At 38.1% G+C, this 23,105-nt stretch overlaps 1 protein-coding gene across 1 annotated transcript in view; it reads right to left on the bottom strand.

The window, feature by feature from the left end:
- Nucleotides 1–23,105, bottom strand: part of KDM4C (lysine demethylase 4C) — a 347,564-nt gene that overhangs the window by 41,678 nt on the left and 282,781 nt on the right. Inside the window, exons 19-20 of the mRNA XM_023535104.1 lie at nucleotides 18,105–18,290; nucleotides 16,204–16,364 (exon numbers count right to left, since the gene is read on the bottom strand). Of these exons, the coding sequence (XP_023390872.1) occupies nucleotides 16,204–16,364; nucleotides 18,105–18,290 (347 nt within the window). The remainder of the gene's footprint in view (nucleotides 1–16,203; nucleotides 16,365–18,104; nucleotides 18,291–23,105) is intronic.

The following is a 23,105-nucleotide window of genomic DNA, read 5'->3' on the forward strand; positions in this document are numbered from 1 at the left end:
ATAAAATACATATAATAACAGCCCCCCACCAACAACCATTTAAGCTTTTGCTGGGCTTTTTACAATGCATGTTTTCTAAGAACAGGGATTTTCCTTTACATAACCATATTCATGCAACAGTTGCAGTTACTAACTTTAGTAAAGTCACATTGATATGATAGTCTACAATGTATATTCCAATTTTGTCAACTGAGCCAATAATGACTATCATGCACCCCCTGTACCCTGGCCCCCACTCTCAAATACAGGATCTAGTCTAGGGTCAGATACTGCATATAGTTGCCATATCTCTTTAGCTTCCTTTAATCTGAAACACTTCCACGGCCTTTCTTTGTCTTTTATGAGATACTTTTGAAGGATACGATTCTCTCTACCCTTGCTTTTTCAATAGAGCATTTTCTGATGTTTCCTCATGATTAGATCCAGGTGATGTTGTGTTCTTCTAAGGATATCATATCTGGAGCACATGATGTTTGTCTGCCTTTCAATGGTGATGTGAATTTTGATTCTGGTCAAAATTTGGTACAATTGCTCCACTTTATAATTATTTTTTTCCCCTTACAACTAATAAGCAATCTGTGGGAGTAATTTTAACAGCATGCAGATATCCTGTTCCTATACACTTCTGCTTGGATTTAGCATCCACTGATGTCTTGATGGATCTGATTTTTACTATGATGGTGGTGATATGCTGAATTTTCCTGTTCCAGCACTCCCTACACATTTACTAGTTCGCAATTGGCATTTCTTAATCCTACTCTCCCCACATCCATCCGTTCATTCGTCCATTATCAGTACAGACTTAATTCCTGCTCCCCAACTGTTTATAATTAATACTATACTAAACTATTTTGGTGCTCAGATTATCCCTGATTTGGCCAAAAGAAGTCTCTTCAAACTGTTTCCTATGTCATTCAGACATCCTTTTTTTTTTTTTTTTTTAAAGCAGTTCCTTACTTTCTCGATGTCCCACAAGCATCTTGCCCCAGCCCTGGAATTAGCATTTCCCTGAGGAAAGTGGTTTGTTTTAGAGGGCCATGATATTAGAGATTGAGATGCAGTTGCTTAGGTATGCTTATTACTAATTACTATAGGAGTATCTTTGCTTCTCGATCCTTTTGGAAGACAGAACAAGGAAATACATGCACATATATACGCATACGCATACATGCATACATATATATGTAAATATGTTAGAGATCTTGAGTTCACAGTGAAATCCCTATTTGTCCCCACAGGGTTCTTTCTCACCTGCCCCCACCTGTATTTGTATGTCTATTATTTCTCAGCAAGAACCTTGGCTTCAAGAACATGAATCCATTTACTCAGCTGCTCAATTCTAAAATACAGCCAGCCACTTTGTGAAGACTTATAGAAGAACTGAACTAACAGTTTTAGACTAGAAAAAAAAGTAACCCACAAGACAGATCATTTCATTTTTAAATTATACATTAAGGATAAAGTTTCATTATCAACTCATGCTGATAACAGCTGGATAGTCATGATGAGCCACAGGCATGAGTTATAGACTCCATTCTTTTTTTTTCCCCCCTGTTCTTTTCCTTCCACAGATGTTCAGAGCCTACTGGAATACCGCGGCTAGGTCTCCTCATGCTATGGGAGCAGGAGACTCCAGGATAAAGGCTTTCTCTCGAAAATGCTTGGCAGAGTGCCTGGCTCATAGTGCTAGTTTACTGTATTTTGGGATTTCTGTTTGTTTTGTTTTTCAGGATAAGGCTGTTGCTCCCCCTTTTCAGAAACTCCTACAAACTCATTCCTGCCAGGTGGAGACAATAGTCAATGTCTTATGCAGAAGTCTGCTCTCAAGCACTGAGTCCTCTTTACTCCCAAACTCTAAATCTCATTCATCGACTTGATTCATTTGATGTCTGAAGCTCTGATCCACTAGAGGCCCTGAATCCAGCACTTAGGTAAGTCCAAGCCCTTTGACAAATGGGCACAGCTCACAGTCCCCAAGACAGTAACATTAGTCGAATATGTCACCTATACCTACAGAAAGCCAGGATTCATTTAATCCCAGTATTTTCCAGCAGGTCTATTTAGAACATCACTGGGAAATAGTGTCGTCATTCAGAAATCTCAGTTCTATTATAGACTTTATCTCTTTTCTCCTGAATTTCAAAAAAGGCTAAAGTATCTTGTAGGGGACAAAGTGCTGTTTGATTTTTTTCCTTCTAGACACCAAAGAAGACATGCCCAGAGAGTCATTAATTCATTAATTCCTTCAACAGTCATTTATCACTAGCCAGTGGTGCTGGGGACGCAAATACACAAAAATCACTAAAACGTGATTCCTATTCCCTAGAACAGGCCGACCCAGGTATGTGCCATGAAGTCATCTTATACATGGCATGACAGAAGGCTGATGGGATACTCTAGCATGCCATCTATAGCACGACTTCATATTCATGGGCAGAATTAGTGGAGGAAGGCAATGAAGCACAGAGTGATGGGCATGAGCAAAGACCCAGAGGCAGAAAACAGCTGTTCTGCTGTGGGGACTGCCAGAGGTCCTGCTGTTGTGTGGCAGGACAGAGGGACAGGTAGGGAGGAGGGCAGTTCTTATGCCATCCTGAGGAGTCTAGACATTATCCTGTGACCCTAAGGAAGCCAATGTGAAGTTCAGGTACAGAAGAAAAAATGATCTGTGTCTATATCACTACAGGTGAGCAGGGGCTGGTGGAGCTGACTACAACAGTCCAGATGGGAGATGAGGGCCAGGCATACAGAACGAAGGACAAAGAGGCTCATAATTTGAACAAGGAATAACTCCCAACGAACATGTCCCTAAGGGTCTGCTACTTGTAGAGGGAGCTTGGCCATCTAGTTTCTCATGTTCCTAATGAAACAAAAGGATATTTTCCTCTTTAAAATCAGTCCCCAGTGACTGCTGGGTTGGTTGGGAAATTTTTCTGTGACTTTAGGTGTAGTTAGTTACACAAACATTTTAACAAAAGACAATATTTGAATTCACTATGCTTGAAGTAAAAACCTTTGCTGTTAACAGCTAGGCCATAGTATGTTACATATGCCGAAATAATTATCTAGTTTCCTACTTCATTTCTCCACCCAGCCTCTTTAAATATGTCTAACCTTTCAAAGTAAGAGAGAATTATAGAGGTGTAATAATAAATATAAGTGAAGCACTGTCTGCAGAGTTCTATAACTCCAAAATTGGGCACATGACTGCTACCTAAAATTGTATAGGTTACAACTAGCTCTAGGAGATGAAATTTACAACCTATGTAGCCACACACAGTGGCCCTGAATGACCTGGATTAAGGACAAACAGAGCTACATCCTGGCAGCACTTTTTTTTGCAAATGTTGTCACTCTCTGTCAAGATGACTTAAAAATACTCTTGGTGAGACTTGCAACTACTGCATTTTAATATGATATTAGTTCCTTTGTGTACAATTTATTAAAATTGGATTGACGCTCTAAGAAGACAGTGTGGTTTGGATTTGAATTCAAAGCTCTGCCTCTTACTAGTCATGTGATCTTGGGGATGTTACTTAACCTTTTTCAGCCTCGGTTTGCTCATCTGCAAAAGGGTTGATACATGACAGGTCTGGTGCTGTAAAATAGGATGAAGTACACAAAATACCTAGGCTCATAGGTAGTTTGTGCTCAGGAAAGCGCAACTGGCTTCATTTTAGGAAATGGAGAACATTCTGGAGACCCAGGTTAATAATCCACTCTCCCTACTGTACTCAGTAGTGGGAGTGTATGAGTACATAGTACCCTTACTTCACATGACAAGGTTCAATCCAGTCACACATCATCACTGTTCCGATCTTTAACTCTTCCGACTCTAACTCTTGTCATAGCACATAACTGTGATCCTTAGGAAGGAAAGCATAACATGGTTTCTGCTCTCTCCTACCAAGCCTCCCAAAGCCTTTGTTCACATCTCACTTAAAGCCTTGGCCAAATGTCACCTTCATGTACTGTTCCTCCTACAACAGAGCAAAATCCATGCGACAGTGCCAGCTTTATTTCCCCTTTTATCCATGCCACCCAGCAGGGTGTGTACAACGCTGTTGCTGAATAATGAATGAATGAACAAATGAACTATAAGGATGGTACAGACACATTTTCAAAATGAGAGATTAATTCTATTCATTCACTGTCTAGAAAAGGGCAAAGAAACATAAAAGGGAGTTTTAGGGTGATGTTCTTCTTTCTTGGGGTGGGTAGGCACGTATGTGGGTAGGGAGAGGGAATAAAGAAGGTCTGTGGTGAAATTCACAGGGTGTGGAAAGTGGAAGCAGCCAGTCAAGGGAAAAAAAAAGTAATAGAGACTTGATGGAGAAATGGCTGACTCTAGATGATAACCATTTTCTTTCTGCTTAGGACATAAAATTTATGCAAACTGACTGGTTGGAAAGATGACCAGCACACGAATTAAATATACAGCCTTCATCTAAATAAAAATTTTCATAAGTTTCAAGCATGACCATTTCACTTAAAGTACTAAAGAAAACAGATTTTTTTTTCATAATGCTATTTTGATAGCATTTCTGATTTACTTCTGCAGGAAAAATTTATTGATAAGCATACCCCATAACTGATTATACGTCCTTAAAAATATTTCTTGTCAGAGGAGCACAAGAATCTATTGATGTTAAAAATGTCATTTCTGATCCGAGAAGACAGACGTTATGCAAGGGGGCTCCATCAGATTAAAGAAATAGCTATGGTGTTTTGAAGATTAGCGTGTAGGCTAAGGTTGTGAAGGTCTAATTTTCTTTAACATGCACTAAGCAGAAATAAACAGTGTTGTGTTTTTTTAAGAAAAAACACCCTACAACTTCTTTTAAAGAAAACCCAGAGTCAGTTTGAGACCCTGGGGATGTGAAAAAATGTTAAGTAAGAAAATCTTCTGGAAATTCCACAAAAGCATGAGTTCCTAGGAACAATAACAGTCTATAGTTTCCAACACCTGCCCGTATATATGAGAATTAAATTCTCCCCAATAATTCTGTGAGGTTGTTGTTATTTTCATTAAATAGATGAAGTAACCGAAGTCCAAAGCAAAGTGACTTTTCCACGATCTCAGAGCTGGTGAGAGGCTGAAGGGGGATCCAGAAGCTGGCATTCTCCCATCACAAGTGCCTTGGTATTATCAACCAGAAGAATTAATGAAGAAAGAAATCAGAGGAGGAATAAAACAAACCAGAAGATGAGACTGATAGAATTCAAGCAGCTGCCTAAAGAAGTTACATTGTTTTCTTTCTTTTTTAACTGTGACATATTGAGGACCTACCTACCTTTTGAGGAAATTCTCATATAAGAATTCATTTCATCTCCCCAGTATGCACATAGCATTGAATTAGCAACTTGGATTTGGAGCCTATCTGGTGATGAAAAATGCAGAATGTATAACTGCATATACTCAGTTTTCATATATGTGTATATGACATACACACATACTACAGTAAGCTGTAAAAATGCCTACGAATCTTCACTACTTCCTTTTTCCACATCTTTTGCAATTTGGCTTTGCAGCCCCTCCCATCAAAAACTACGTCTACTTCCGCACCTCTCAAATATGAGCTGGGCTAGTCTTGTGCCTTTGTCTTTTCAGCCGAAAGAATACAACGGAAGTAATGGTATGCCAATTCAAAGCCTTTTGCTCATGGCCTTGCGTACTTCTGCTCTCTCTCTAGGGGCCCTGGACTCTGTCACTTGAACATACTCAAGTTATCCTGCTAGCTGATGAGAGACCACACTGACCAGAGCTGAGGCCCTAGACGTGTGAGAGAACCCGGCTAAGAGCTGTTCCGTAGCTGACCACAGATGAAAGAGGCAACCAGCCTGTAACAGAAGAATCACCCCGCTGAGCCCCTAAATTGATGACCTACAGAATCATCAGCTAAATAACTGTCATTGTTTTAAACCAATGTAAGTAAGTTTTGTGATGGCTTTCACTCATGCAGATACTATATATAAAAGGAATACTAAGAAAAATTATACTAAACTGTTAAGCAATGTATAACTCTAGGTAATGAGATTTCATTTATTTTTTTCTTTAGGTACTTCTTTGTACTTCCCATTATGTATTTCTTTAATAATTATTGAAAATACTTAATGTAATAAACACAAGAGTCCTTGCAAGTTTCTGAATTCTTTAAATGAAGAACCAAACCAAAGTTAGATCTGCTTAATTAGATGCTCAAAAAAAGCTGAAGCCGAAGTGCTTAGTAAGAAAAGACCATCTTCAACATTTCTTTCAGTTCAGTAAAGGTGACACAAGAAGGACCAGAAGAAATGAACACCTTGTAAAGCAAATTACACACAAATTCAATTATAAAATTTCACCTGACTAATATCTATTATATTTAGGCCAAATGTGATATAACCAAAAAGGCACCTTTACTTTATTCTTATAATCACTACTGAATCAAATGAATAGATTTTATTCTCAGATTTGTGGCTGTGTTTATTTTTTAAAAAACCCCTCAGTCTTTTTGGGACTCATTACTGTACCTGTCCTTCCTATCATACTAAGCCACCTACCTGTAAAGGGCAACACCAATAATAGGGTCCAATTGTTTAAATGTAGAAGAGTTTTCTCTCCAGATACCATGTTGCCTTCAATCACATGTGGGCTTATTACAAAGCTCTCTAACTTTCCTAAGACTCTCTCAATGTTGAAATAAATGTTGAAAGAAATACAAAATGGAAAGTACACTTCAGAGAAAAGATAGCTAACCATCAGTGATTACAACCTGAATAGGGAGATGAAGTTCCTAAAACCTGGACTGGCTCATCGAAGGGACACCAACACCCAACAGGTTTATTCCAAAGTTTTTAAAGCCAGTGTTAACGAAATAGGATGAAAAAAAAAAATCACCATTCCTTACCTGACTAGTACTCTACAGCAGTAAACTCTAAGCCACAGAGCCAAGAACTGGCTGGCAAACAACGCAAGAGGAAAAGCAATGCAAAGATGGACACGGAGTGAAAATGTAGCATTTAAATAAGCAATTACTGTGACCCTGTAGCATAATGGATATCACATCGGACTTCTAAATAAGCAATGACCCAGTGCTTATTTCAAGCAAGGCACATTGCTAAGTGCTGAGGATTAAAATAAAAGATGAGAGAGTCTCTTCTCTCAAACAGCCCACAGGCAGTAGGGAAGACAGACATGGCTGACCATAGTGTTAGGTATTAAGAGAGCCCAGGTGAGGGCGAGAAGGGGCCCTCCAGAGAAGGCTCACCACAAGGAATATCTGAACCAGGCCTGAAGGTGCCAGGACACCCACATGCACACACATCAGGAAGGCCATTTAAGAGTGGAGTGTTTGGTGCCAGGGACCCCTTTGGCTACCTTGTGACTTTGTAAACCCCTACTCAGACTGATGTTTTTAAATGCATAAAATAAAGCACACAATATTACAAAAGAAACAATTTATATTGAAAAAACAAATTTGTGGTATAACATGAATGCTTCTATAAGAATGTATTTAGTACTAACATCTAGTGGCACATCTAAACAACTATCAATATCCTAATTTCAGAGTTGTGGTGAGTGTAAGTAATATTTTGAGATCTCTGTTACAATGGTAACAGGATTTCTACTGTGGACAGTCACAGAAACTGCTACTGCCATCATTGCCTATGCTCAAAACTGACCAAATTGTTCAATTCTAGCTAGAATTTAGTGAAAGAAAATTGTAATTTTTTCCTAATCCTCTAACAGAAATTTTTCTTGATGCTAAATTATAAAAAACATTTTATCACCTGGAATATTTAAAGGTACACTGGACAACCTTTTAACAACAGCCTTATAAAAATCAAAACAATGTTATTTATATAATGATTTTTGTATATATTATCCACAAAAGGACAGAGCAGTGAAATGAAACTTAAGTCATCTCTGTGCCGGGTTAAGTTATAGAGGCTAAATTGAGTAACTTTGGGGTGACCCAAACTGACACAGGAATCTAACTTAAATATTGGGATTGGAATATGTACTGCAGTCTAAAATTTCATTTCTCCCCAATTTGTGACAGGTAGCACAGAGAAGTTAGTTGAAATATGACCTCTAAAGTAGGGATCAAAGGAAGTAAGATTTATTAGCAAGATAGATCTTCTCTTATCGGACCTGGCAAGACTGATCTGTGTTCAAACCTTGAAGGAGGATCACCCAACATTTGACAAGATGCATCATGGGCAGAGATGTCATCTTGGGAAAAATCCCTGACTGGGTTCTCCATCTATATAATGTTCATGAAGGGTGTAAAGACAAATAAAACAGTGTACACAGAAGCTCACGGAGCCAACTAGGCAGGAGAGCTGAAAAAATGAAGCCAGGTAACTTATCCAATGCCAAAAAGCACATTTCCATTTATGTACAATGACCCACCACCTTCTCAACTTTATTACTTCTCCCTAATTTCTATAAATTAATCAACTGCGAGATATTACCATTGTATTTTTTTCAAGTATTCGTCTTATAAAAATTCCTACAAAAATCTGAGTAAATAAATTAATGCAAATGCTTTTTCTTTTATCAAACTAATGCAGCAGAAGTCGCTCATCTAAATCTGCTTGTAATAATGAAAGCTTTCTTTGTAAAATTACAAGAGCTAGGTAAAAATCTTCTACCCAGAAAAACCTAAAACCCTGGGGGAGCTTCATGAAGAAATAACTGCTCTTACAGCACAAATGCACATGCAGTCTCATAAAAATGTCACAAGTATTTAATTTTCTATGTGTCTGTTTGTTCACATGTACTTTTATTTCTCATGGGTTTTTAAGTACAAACATATAATTCAGTGGGAAATGGTGGTAAGCTGTTTCCCAGCAGTTCTAAGATCTTATACACTTTAACGTCTACATAAATATAACTAATAGACTGCAGAAGACACTGAGAAAAAAACTAATTCTTTTCCATTTGAGTCATGAGCTCACCTCAGAGGTAGTGGTCTTGTTCAGGAGGTAAATGAAGTGGAGTGGAATGGGAGAACCATTCTTGAGACGCTTTACTGTGTTAACGTGGGAAACTCTCAACAGGTACACACCACCTGCTTTCTATTCAGAAGAGTAAGCAACTTACTGCATAAACAGCAGAGAGGAAAGTTCACATCAGTTAGACTGCCAGAGCTGAAGGGACATGGCAGCGTCCCACTGCTAAGACGGAACCTGACGTGAGCGCCTCCTAGGCCACATTTAATCTCATTAGTTTCTAGAAAACATGGGGAGTCCCTGGATGCCTGCCCCCAGAAGCTTTGCCTTGGTTGTTATAGTTCAAGAGCTCTTCAGGCTGCTTGAATAGCAACGGTAAAATTTTAGAACTACAGATTCAACAAAATCTAAGTCATTCATAGCAGGCTATGTGTATATGTAGAAATTTTTAAAAAACTGATTCTAAAAGATGCAGAGGATCTAAAAAACTCAAAGCAATCTTGAAAAAAAAATGCTAAAGAAATTACAATCTGGGCAAAATGAGAAGGAAAGGCATTTGTTCAATCATAAGATAACACAATTTTTTTTTTTTTTTACTTTGGACAAGACATTTTCAACAGAAGCAAGGGTCGAGGATATCACTGGTACTCTTCTTGCCAATAAGGATTTTCAGATCTCAATTACAGTTGGTGAATGGGTTAAAAATAGCTAAAATAGATGTAAATTTTTTAAAGGAAGGAAATCCAAAGTGAAACAGACTAATTAAATGGTTTAACAGTTTTTCTGAGCTACCAAGAAGGAAACTCAGGTAAATAATGAAACCATGTAAGCTAATCTAAGCCATAGTCTCCAGTTAGGAAAATGACTGCCAAAATAGCACAGTTTAAGTGAAATGTCATGTGCTCTGACTCTAATGACCTGGAAGTTCTATAATTTTTAATGACTGTTAAACCTCTCCGCAGTGCCATTTCATCACCTATAAAATTAATACAATCATACTTCCACAGTTACTGTGTAGACCAAATGAGATAATGTACTGTGTGTATGAAAATACACAGTAAACTACAAAAGGCACTATACAAATATTAGCTTTTTAAAAAATTTACCTTATCTACACTGATACTCTTCTCAACAAAAGAGGATGATCACCTTGAACAGGACTAAAAATTTGGGTGGAAGGGACAATTATGGTTCTGTAAAGACACACTACTTATATGAGCATCAGGGGTGGGGGGGGAGGGGAGGGGAGGGGAAGGGAGGGGAGTGGGGAGAGAGAGAGAGAGAGAGAGATTGCGAGCCTGCATGTGAGAGTGAACACAAGCTTTCTAGGTTTCTTCCAAAATTTTAGAAGAAATAGACAAAGAAAAAGTGGAAGAAAAGTCGGCCAAAGCCTTTCTACTGCCCATCACAAAAGAAACAGGACTAGTGAAGATTCTGTCTAGCAACCTCATCATGTTGATCAAAGGGGAGAAAGCTACAAAGTTTAAAGTCCATTATTAATCAAGCAAGCTAATCTCTGTCAGTCTATTTAGTGTTAATTAAATGTATGTATGTGCCTGGCACTATGCTAAAAGAGAGGTGTGTGGGGTGCCTGTGGAGGTAGGGAAGGAAAGAAAAGAAGTGATCGGCTCTGTAGTGGTAACCCCCTCCTTTCCAGTTTCATGCCTGTAGTCTTCCTGTTCGCTCAAATATCACCAATGTTCATCTGTGGTCCCTACAGCCTCTGCAATAGCCACTTTTCGGTCCCTAGTAAGGGCACTGTTTTTTACTCCGAAAATGTGATAAAGAGATGTGATAACAGATTTTAAGGCACAATTAAAAGTTATTGAATATAAGGGTTTGCAAATCTTGTATCTTCTTCTAATTCCTGAGAAATGTATATGGAAAGGCAGATAAATTTAACTAAAGGGCCTACCTAGCACTCAAGGAAAAACAAACAAAATGGAAAATAACTCATGAGAATATCTGAGGCCCACAAAGAAGAGGGTTTCACTTTTCTCTGTCTCCTGCCTAAGCAAAAGCTGAGTGCTAGGTCAACCCAGTAATGGCTGAAAGATAAATTAAAAGAATGCTTTACTGAAAAATGTAGAAATAGGAATTTCTTATGTTTCTTCAGATACCAGTCTCTATAATTTCACCGACCCACTATACCCAGTGTGGGAGAAGAAGACAAGAGAGGATTTATAATATCTCACAATGAAAAAAAGCCAACTTCAGATAAGAAATGGTCAAGGAACTGCCCATTTTACCTGAACAGAAGTACTGAATGCATGTGAGAAACGTGTCAGAGCCCAAGATGGCTACCAACACTCTCTGGAAGAGCAAGACAAAGAAGCAGGGGTATTCCCAAAGCTAACTGGCCTCCTGCCAACATGCCTCAGGAGGCCTTTCTAGTTAATCAGTTTTATACATCATGTTTGTTGAGAATGGACATATAATGCTGACTTAGACAGTAGCCTTGTAGATAGAAATGTTGGAACTTATTTAATTGCCTTTTAATGCTTGCGGTTAATAGTCTTAAAAAGTTACTTTTCCATTACATTTTGTCAGTAGCTATGGATTTCATTATGACTATGGCATCTTATTACTGTTCTCTACATGAAGGAATAAAAAAACCTGCTGCTTGTGCTTTACAAGATGTTGGAATGTCAAACACCCTTTGCTATTACGCGTCTGTTGACACATTCCATTTATATTTCTCTGCTGTATTCATGGTGCTTGACTCTAATACCAAGGTTAAAATATGGGATTAGTGTTGCCACTTAATTTTCTTAACAAGCTATCAGACAATAATGCATACCTTAATTATTTTTTTTAAATAGGAGCATAATTTGCTGAAAAGCTTAAAATTTCCTGGGAACTCAAAAATACTAATTCTGTAAAAAAGTGAACAGGCATTATACATGGAAACACACCTTACCCACAGTAAAAAAAAATGTAACCAGATAAGTGGTCCTTTGAGTGGAAGACTTGATTTCCCTCAGTATGTGTGGTCCTTGAAGTTGCCAAGTATCAACTGTGCCTTGTAAATATTCCTCATGCAGTTGGCCCCTCACAGTGGAACCCTGGGTTTGCTGACTGGTTCCTGGTTCCACACACACTTCGTGGTGGGAATAACAGGGCCAAGTGGGAAACACAACGCTGCCAAGTTCCTCCTGAGGATTTTGACGATTCTGCTCTTGTGATAAAAACCAAACACCTGCAGCACGATGTAGATTTTTCTTGAAATTTTTGTTTAAAAATCAAGACCAATTTGCAGCTTTTACAAGGCCAGAATAAAAAGTTTAGGTAAAATTTCTGCATCTCATATCCCCCTATCATCACTCTCCCTGACTCCTCCATAATCCCAACACGTCCTAGACCCGTCATAGTGAACTCTTCAACCTCTCCAGATAAACAGGCCTTTGCAGAAGTTCATGCACATATATTCCCTCTACTTGGAACATCATTACTACTCTTATCGACAAACTCCAACTCTCCTTTTAGAACCAGCACAAATGTTACCTCTTTTACGAATTCTACCTAACTGCACCAACAGAATTAGTGGTGTCCTTCTTTGGGCTCTCAAAACATTTTATTCATATCTTTATTTAACATATATTATTATGGTAATTGAGTATAGCAACTATGAACATTTTATTCATATCTTTATTTAACGTATCTTATTATAGTAACGGAGTATAATCAATCTGAGTCAGATTGATCAGTTTTGAATCCACATGGTCAAAGTCTGACTGGAATATCAGGAAAAAAATTACAGTCAACTGGTACCCATTGGGTCGATAAAATGCTATAACCTATAATGATATTCAAAAGGGTTAGATAATATAAAAATATAGCTAAGTAAAGTCCTACCTACTGATGTAAATTAACTAAATGCTGTCTGATTACAAAAGCATAATCCTGTGAGCACCCATTATGAGTTCAAGGGGCACAATACGGTGAAATGCAACATACATTATGGTGAAAATGTAATTCTGGTCTTCAAACCAAAACACCTATTGGAACTGAATTAAAAGTCATAAACCAGAGTCAGGGGTAGAGTCTGGTAAAACAGACTTACCATAATTCTAGAAGCTAGAGAGAAGTATTGCTCAGGTACCCATCTGGGAAGTGAGCCTACTTTCTTCCCTTAGTAGAGTATGGGGTCTTGTTGAGCTTGATTCTGGCTTAAGAACTAGGACAGCTTCATGTTTATAAACATTTTATTAAATGAAAAGCATGGATAATCAGCTTTCCTGAATGAGCCTCAAGTATAAAAGCCTATGGTACAGCAAAAATATGTCTGCTGTTTCAGATCTGGCAGCATCCTACACACAGGCAACTGCATATGCTCATTAGGGAAATGTGGTGCAGAGAAAGTTTCATTATCACAGGTTCCACTCACTTCTACTCTTTCTGACTAATCCATTTCTGCTACATCTCTAAATCCTTGGCTACTTAAATGGGAACTTAAGTGAATGTTTGGGGCTTTCTCTATCAATTCATAATAAACCTGAAACACTGCGGATTCTTTTTATAATTACTGAATTCAAATAAAAGTGTTATTGATTTATTTTTTGTCATTAAGTATTTTCTCAATAACTGATACTTAAAACATAATATGCTATATAATATTCTCCTGTGATAACTACTATTCTAGGAATAGAACTTAGGGGCCTTGATCATCCATTATTTTACACGCTGGTGAAGTGAGACAGTTTTTGCATACCAAGGAAAGGTTTTATTAAGTTAGTAATGACAGGTATCCCCACCCCATTACCACCCAAAGGTTAGCTATACAAGCATAGACTAACCAGAAGAGCTGCCTTATTCTGAGCCCTTCACCAGATCCTGTGCAATGTGAGCATCACCTCCTGCACCACACACAGCCATGGCAGGGAAGGAGCTGTACTGAAGCTTGCCTGGGAAGCTGACCTGAACACACAGAGGCCAGGAAAAAGAAGCCAGTAAGTGCTGAGCAAGGACTCAAGTCTGTTACTGAGCTGAGTGCTAGAATAGAACCTGAAGGATGGCTAGAGGGGCAGAATTACGAGAAACAGGGAACCTTCCAGAGTGAGAGGTACCCATAGAGAAGGCAACAGAACCACTACTTTCCATTACCCACACCAACAACACTACATTAAAATAAGATGCACAGGTAAAATATCAACCACACAGTTGACATAAAAAATGCTTAATAGATACTAGTTCTCTTTTTTCTTCACTAATCCCAGTCCCTAGCATTAGAGAGTTTTCAACAAATTTATACCAAGCAGCTTCTATGGATGGCTAAGTGCTAGCTGTTAGAACTAAAAAGACAAAATACTAGTTAATCTAGCTATATTTAGTTAAATAACCTAGTTAAAATAATGATCTGGTTAAATGTGATCTAGTTAAAATAATATTGAACCAAAAAATAAACAAAATAGCAACAAAAAAATTGACCACTAAAGATGTTTTCTCTACAGAAGTTCTTCTTTCTTTCTGAACAGGTACCTATCTCCTAACAGCCTCAACTTAGAAAACGATGAAGGAAATTAATTTCTCGAATGTCATTTTTTTCTGTGAGGAGAGGGTATTAAGATAAAAAAGAATAGAGCCCATAGAAGATGCTACGCAGGCCTTGTTCACTGCCATGAATTAATGCACAAAGTAAAAGTGACTGTGGCGTTCCTACACTGCATACGTAGAATATTCTAATCTAATATGAAGGTTTATTGATGTAATTTGCTTGGGAAAAAAAATCTGTACATGCCATCTTTCTCATCTCCATTTCCCTCAGTAATACAAGAATCCCCTCCCCTGGACACCTGCCTAGTTTACCCAAGTGTGAGGAGATGGCCCCTGTGGTGGCTGTATGCTGCAGGAATTATATCATTTACAAGTAGCTCATTTTGGTGTGGAGAAGGACTATATTTTCAAGGCTCCTAGTTTCAAAAACATTTTACTATTTATTGTGTTTTCTTTTCCTTACAAGCACCTGTACGACATTCACATAAACGGGTTGGGAAAACATCCAATGGAGCCTTCAGATATAGAGCCAGGAAACAGGTCACCCTAGGTGCTGGCAAAAGTTGGTCAAGTACCACAACACTACACACACAGACACATGTGCACACACATGTACACACAAATGAAACCTCACATTTGAAAGACAGGCCAGTCAAAAATATTTTTGACAAAAACACTGAAATATACATACTAAAATTTAGATTAAAACAACAGAGATTAGCTGTGCACTTTCTGTTACACACTCCTTTCTACCTTTAAGAATTCGAAAGCTACCTATTTTTTCAAATAGTATCTTTTTAATTACAGAGTATGCTTAGTGTTTGATGAAAAGAATACATGACATCGAAGCATGAAATTTTTATACCATTAGGCAGAATGATTTTACAGCCAAAGCTCAATAACAATGAATGAGCTAGTTTACTTTTTAAAATTTATGGCATTAAAGAAAGAGTAGAATTTGCTTTAAAATTATCCCTTTGGATGTAAAATGTAAACAATTGGGAGAAATGAAAAAAAAGTGAAACGAAAACCTTAAAGTGAGTAAAAATGGAGATTCTATTGAAGTGACTGTAGCTTTACATTTTATTTCACCTAAACTGTGCAGGCGTTCTCTATTCTGGAAAAATGACAGGGTTAGGCTGCCAAGCAGGCCTGAAGTTTTTAGTATTCACTGCTATGATTCAGCAATTGCCCATTCCTCCCAGATAACCAAGGCACGGTTGAAAACATAGACAAACTACAGTTCCAACTCTAGGGAGCATATATCCCCTAGCAATCACGGTTTACACAGAGAAATACTTGAGTGAATTTGAACTTTTTTATGCTTGGAAAAGAAAGAACATTAAATGCAATATGGGTAATCATAATGCTCTTAAAGCAAAGTTGCTAGATTCTAAGAATACCTCTGGTTAGTTGTCAAACATTTGGGGCAGGAATCCATACTTGGAGTCTAATCTAAGAATAATAGATAAGTAAGAGCTAACATGAATATATTTCAGAAATCCAGTGCTCACAGTGCTTTCTGTTAGAGAACTTAACAAAGGCAATTTACAAACATAAAAATTTTTCCCTCATAAGAAAAAACTGCCACATCTAATTTTATAAATTATGTGATGTTTCTCACCCTTTACAAAGTATATCAAGCTTAAAGTGGTAGGGAAGAAAAAGGGAGAGTAGTTTCTAAATCACTGCAAAATCAAATATTTTCTTTTTCATTGTCATTTATGAAACACAGTAGTAACATAAACCTAAGTGAACCACACATCATACTTAAGAGGAATGAGGTCCCGATTAAACACCTGCATCTCCTTCATAGCAACATAAATATAATCATCAGTAACCACAGAATTCTGGAATATCAAAATGGCCACGTATGACCCCAAGCACAGATGAATACCTCCAGCACCATTGGAGGTTTGCGGTTTGGAATTCTACACATAACGGAGTATGGGCAAAAAAGGTATTTACATTCCAGCACCTGCCACTCATTAACTGAATCTATTTGGACAAGAAACTGAACCTCTGTGAACTTTGGTTTCTTATCCCAAAACAGGGATACTACTCATGTGTCCGAGTTCTCAAAGAATTGTAGCACCAAAGCCAGCAGCAGTAATAGGGGAAAGCAGTAATACAACATTCATTTTCTGAGGGCTTACTCTGTGCTTTGGACTAAAAACACACGGTGAGGTAGGCATGCAGCTGTTTGTAGAGGAGGAAGCTGGGGCTCGGAGACAGGAACTTGCACAAGGCTGCACATATGCTTCTGGCAGAATCTAAGTATGAATACCAACTACTCTGATACCAGAGGTCATGACTTCCTTCACATCTCCAAATGCATCCATCCCCATGTGTCATATCTAATGAAGTAATGCTATTGACTGAACATTGTAAGTGGCAAAGCAACACAGTGATGCAATGTATGTTATTACTGTAACATTTTAAAGTCACTACAGTGTATTTTCTGCTGAATACATAATTTCATTCTTAGCAAGAGCCTTTGAACTCAAGAAACTAAAGAAAAAGCACGGATAAATATGCTGCTTGAGACCTAAAACAATAGAAAAATACGGGAAAAAACTTTAAGATAGATGTGACAGTTGGTGATGTCATTTTGTACATTTGCACATTCACACACAACTGCACAGACTCCCAACCCACAAACATCAAGTATCTTTCAAGATGCCCACAGAGGTTGCTGGAATCATTGCTCGGAGATTTGTTGTGTATGGGTCATGGCTCCCCAAGCCCATACAGACGACTTGGCAGGCTGCTCACAGGAGGTTATTAGAGACATAGGACAAGCATGTTAGGCTGCAAATAGACTGTGGCCAGTCCTCCCAGGGATAACAAAGGGCAGCGAGTTAGCTAAGCTGAGTTTCGATACGATGCTTTAGCTTCCTTGTTGGCAGCCAAAAACAATTATGATGAACTGGAAAGCTAACAAAGGCATAGCAACCATCTCAACACTGTCATAATTTTTCTAAGCATTTAAAACAGAAGAAAGATTCTATTCACCCAGGACAGGTAAACTGAATTATAGTTAAATTCACAACTATTTGGTTGCAAACATTCTTTTTCCAGAAATAGATTCAGTCCTGAGTGAGATGGTAAAGGCAGAAAATTGATCTCTATACTTCTTTTTGACAGGTCTGCTTTTCTAAGATAGTCCTCACTCCTCCCAAGGCCTCCATACTTCTCCTAGCTCATACCATCTCAGGAAGCAAGGCCCCCAATGTTCACGACCACCACCCTCTCATTTTACTGTCTTGCTCTCTTTGTTTCTTCTGGAAGAGTGTACAGTTTCATAAACTGAGTGCTGCATAATCTCAGGTGGTGCTTTCACATCACTTTCTTCCCAGAAATGATCTTACCTTCATCTTAGATATGTGCAGTGCACAATCTGTACAACAAATCTCAGCAGCCCTATAATACAGGTCCAAAACCAGAACAGTTAGCATAGTTCATTCATTCATTCACCTCAATAAATATTTATTGTGTCTAGCATGAGCCGACACTGATGGGTTCTAGGGAAAAAATGAGTAAATAATAATGTACGATTCCTGCCCTCAAAGAACCCATACCCCAAGACATGTCAATAATGAGTGACATTACAGAATAGAGCATACTAGCCCAGGAGAGAGTTCATATGCAATTTTAGCATCAGGCCTTACCACATGTGGGTTGGCCTTGTGTCGAAAGCATGTGATGTTCACCACGTATGGCCAATCATCAGGCTCCATCAGCACCCCGGCGGCATGAGCACATGTGACGTGGAAGGAGGCCGGGCAGCGGCCGTAAGAACACTGGATGCAGGCTCCAGAGACCTTCTTAACCCGGTGTCTGCAGAAGATGCATTTCTGGAGGGTTAAAATAAAGAAGGGCATCAATTCCAATTCTGTAACTCAGCCAATTTCCACACTTCACAGAATAATAGCTATTAGAGATGAAGAAAACTCATTACATCAATAAGTCCTGACCCGTCACGGGCCCAGGTAGTGAGAGCAACTGTGGCAATATAACCTGAATAATTTCAAGAAAACACACTGCTACAGTTACATACTACCAGACATATGTTGAAATACTTTTGTAGTTAAGAAAGCAAAACCCTTTTGCACATGGTTCTCTAGGCACAGGCCTCAAGAGTGCTCTTGTAAATCACCCATGAACGCTTAAGCTGCTTCTCCTTTATCTCCTGCATGGCAGGCCTTTCTGTACATCAAGAGATAGAATATGGGTTTGGAGGACAGGCACATACTCCCCTAAATTAGATGAAGCCTTCAAAAATATCCAAATAGCATACAGATGAGCTAAGTTTTCCATTTGCAAGGAAATGTAAAGTGTTAAATGGTCCAATGTGGAAAGTAGGGGTTCAAGTGTTTAATAATCCAAATCTGAGCCCTCATGACTGACACAAAAATATGCCTCCCAAAGTGAGAAAATTGAAAATCATCCCAAAGGGCATAATTTTGTTGAATATCTATAGCTGACTATGCCTGAGGAAGAGAGAATGAAAATAAAAACAGCGATAATGATTACCACAATCTGAAAATTAAATTGCATACAATTAGCCCTAAATTTCATCAGTACAATTGTTATGAGAGATGGGAAAATTCAAACAGCTTCACTAAATATAAGATTTGTGAACTGATACTTGAGGGTTTGGAAAAAATGGTTGTAGAACAACAACAGAAAGTAGAAGAAACAGAATGTTCAAAAAGCTAGACTTTTCATTCCTAAGGATAAAAAAGGTCTGCAATTGGGTCAAATACTGGTCCAACTGATCTTTTTACAGGTATATTTTCCTTCCTGGGACAAAAAGAGTGACTTAAATTCAATGCTTTTGGGGGGCTGTAATATTTTATCACAGACCTACAACAATCAATATGCACTTAACTTCTATCTCTGTGCCTTCACGTCTAATCAGCCATTTCACTCTTATAGATTCTGTACCTTAATCTTGCTCCGATCTCTCTCTACCCATCTATAACAACTACCACTGTCTCTGTCTCTCCCTCTTCCTGTGGCATCTTGCCCAGCATAGAATGGCCTCCTAACTGGTCTCTTTTATTTCATTCTATTTCAATTCATCTTCCCCAGGCCTGCCAGAGTGATCTCTTTACAACATAAATCCTATGTCACTCCCCTGCTTAATGTCCTTCAATGGCTTCTCTTTATCTCTAAGACACTCCAGAAAAAAAGGGAACAGAGATGGAAGAGGAAAGCTTATAAAAGGCCCTTCCTGGTCTATCTAAGCAGTATTATTTCTCACTAGTCCCCATAAAGGTCTTACACTCCAGCTATTTTTCTGATTTGCCTATACATGTGGATTCAATGTACAATTAAGCATTTTTAAGTGGGAGGTTATGGAAGTGGCTCAGCTGATTAAGAAATGAGAGAGAGAGAGAGAGAGAGAGAGAGAGAGAGAGAGAGAGAGAGAGAGAGAGAGACTGACTCTACCATAGAACTAAAACAAGACCCATTATAATCTGAATAAAAGCATTACTTAACATTTGATCTTGATATCTCTTTGTTATCATTTTCAGTACATTCTTCATAATTCTTGGTATTTTGGTATCCTTTCGGTAATTCCAATTATTTGAAATGTGATGACGACTATAATAACAAAAACTCATATCAGGAGCCCCAGGCATCAGGCAATCTTATAAGAGCCTAATCATACTACACAGAGGTCAGTGTTTGAATAAGCTCAGAAAATAACAGATGTTTCCTATTTTCCCAGTTAAATAGGATTTTTTAAGGGTGAGAAAGAATATGATGACTTAGCTAATTAATGAATTGGTAACTCTTAGCCTCTTCTACCAATAACTTCCTCAGTAAACAGAGGCCCTCCAGAAAGGGTGAAGGAGACAGAGAACACACTTAAGTCCAGAGAGGATACAATCCTTGTAATCTAGTAAGAGCAGTGCCCTCTTTTTTGATGAAGATCAGAGATAATAATTTCTAAGGATAAACCAGTATCCTTAGAAAGTTAATCTAACCATAGACAATGCTTTGGAAGATGTTTATTCACAGGGTTGAGAAGTTTGACTTAAACATCAAAAAGGTTCTTGCTGAGATAGCGAACTCCACACAACCCAGCAGGGGAGCCATTCTCCATCCTGCAGTACAGTCTATTTGGTAAAGTAAGTCCTCAATTAACATCCTTGACAGGTTCTGTGACTTGAAGCGAAACCATGTATAATAAAACTAATTTTCTGCCATAATTAATAGAAGAATATATGAGTCAGGTAAGTGAAAACAGAAAATGAGTTTAAGAAGTATGGTACATATTATGATGGAGATTTCAAAATACATTCCATCAATTTTAAAAGACAGTAACTACACAGCACCTCAAAGAACATAAAAATATAATTATCAAAAAAAAGTCAAGATGTGCTGAATATTGGAATAGATCCCACTGAAGATCAAATTAGCAACTGGAAGACAGAGCCTAGAGATTGCACAGAACATAGAAGAAAATATCAAAAAGAAAGAAACAGAACCAAATGCTAAACAGTATGTGGAAGCAATGCAGATGTTCCATTATCTTTCTAAAAGGCGTTATAGAGGAACAGAAAGAGAAAACATTTCCAGTCCTAAAAAAAAGGCCCAACAATAAGATCTATTTCTTTAAAAATCACCTAAACACATCCTAGACACACCTTAAACCTCCAAATTTAAAAAAAAAAAAAAAAAATCCCAAAATCTTTCAGAGAGGAGAAAAATCAGATCATCGTCATATCTCTAATCTGCAACAGTGAATGCTAAAAGACAATAAGACACTATCTTCCAACTTCTGAAGTACAATTTAAAAATTTGGTCTTTATCCACCCTAAATATCATTCAAATATAAGGGCAAACATAAAGATTTTTTTTTCTTTTTCACATTTGAGGATCAGAACTATGCATCAAGAAATGAAGAGCAACCAAAATGCTAAATATGTGGATAAAATTAAATGAATATTGACTTTATAAACAATAATAGTAATATCTTCTGGGTTTTAAATACAGAGAGAAATTAAATAGATGACAACAGAGCATGAAAGGAGGTGGTAAAAGTAAAGTTTAAATTTTCCAACATTCTTGAATTGTCTTGGAAAAGGATAAAAGTACCAAGTAACTAATAATATATAAGAAACAGAATAAGGAAAACTAACGAATTCAAGTAAAGACAAGAAAGGGAGTAAACAAAAACACAGAACAAGTGGGAGCAAAGAAAAAGCACACTAAATCAGTAGAACTAAATCCAAATATGTCAGTAACTGTGTTAAGTGTAAAGACTGAACTTTATCTTATAGACTAGGGGTAGCAAACTTTTTCTTAAAGGGCCAGATAATAAATATTTTAGGCTTGTGTGCCATAGTTCCAGTTGCAACTACTCAATGCTGTCAAAAGCAGCCACAGATACTCCACAAATGATAGACATAGCTGTCTTCCAATAAAATTTTATTTATAACAACAAGCACATGGCTTAGTTTGCTGACCCCTGCTATAAGCCACAGGCACATATTTAAAGTCAGTAAGATGTGAAATGATAAAATGAGTATTTAAGAAAGATCATTCTAAGCAGAAAGGTGGGTAAAGGATAGACTGGTAGGGAAAGAAACTGTAAGGAGGCTATGGTAACACGAGACAAAGGACGGTAACTACTTGGGCTAGGGAAGTGGCTATTAGGAGGAAGATAAATTTTGAGTGTTTTTCACTCTTGTTACTTGTTGTTGACAGACATTCTATCTGTATCTCCCTCTAAATAGAACAGCTCTATTTAGCTCAAGGTCGGGGTTGGACAGTCTGTCTTGTGTGGGAAAGAACCTCTCTAGCAGCTGCCTAAGTCTAAAAATGGATGAGAGTAGAGGCGATGCCAATTTCTAGAGGGATGGGAATGGAAGGGACCCAATGAACGGTAAGATTACCAGGGATTTAATAGTAAGGAAGGTTCAGAAAGACAGGGCCGTGCTTCTTGCGGTTCACTGTTTGAGGTGCTAGTGAAAGGGATGAGGAGCCAATTTCTGGATGGCAATTAATAAAGGAGGGTTGAGAAATTAAATGAGACAGCCTAGAGAACCATCACTGAGTGCTTCAGAACACAGACGAAGAGGGGCTGATGTCCAGGGAGACCAACACAGCACAGCAGGAAAACGCTGACACAGATAACGCTAGAGTGACTTTAGGGTGTCATTCACCTTTATGGTTTCCTAGTAAGGAAGCCTGAGACATTCTTACAGACCTGCTCATCTACTCCCTCAACAGAGAAAAAAAATACCCTCATTATACAATGATGCTGCAAGGATATTAGAGTACATCGGCATCACTGGGAGGCCTGCTTAAACACAGATCGCTGGCCCCACCCCGAGTGTCTGCATGTCTGGGCTGGGAACATTGAATTTGCATTTCTAACAAGTTCCCAGTGATGTTGATGCTGCTGATCCAGGGATCACACTTAGAACTACTGGGTTGGAGGGTTAAAGGGTTAAATGGTGTCAATTATTCTTATTCTCTATAATGGAATTCAAGAAGTACAATGTTTTTCTCATCTATTCTTCTGTGTCAAGGGCTGAGAGAATCCTCAGGCGAGTATGATTTATAGAGCACTGTACTTTCTTGGAGGACTGGATTTCCATACTTATGCCAATGGCACAGGCCATTAAGGCTCCTAATGGATTGAGGAATTA

The sequence above is a fragment of the Pteropus vampyrus genome, unplaced genomic scaffold (assembly GCF_000151845.1).
Source record: "Pteropus vampyrus isolate Shadow unplaced genomic scaffold, Pvam_2.0 Scaffold136, whole genome shotgun sequence".
NCBI lineage: Eukaryota > Metazoa > Chordata > Mammalia > Chiroptera > Pteropodidae > Pteropus > Pteropus vampyrus.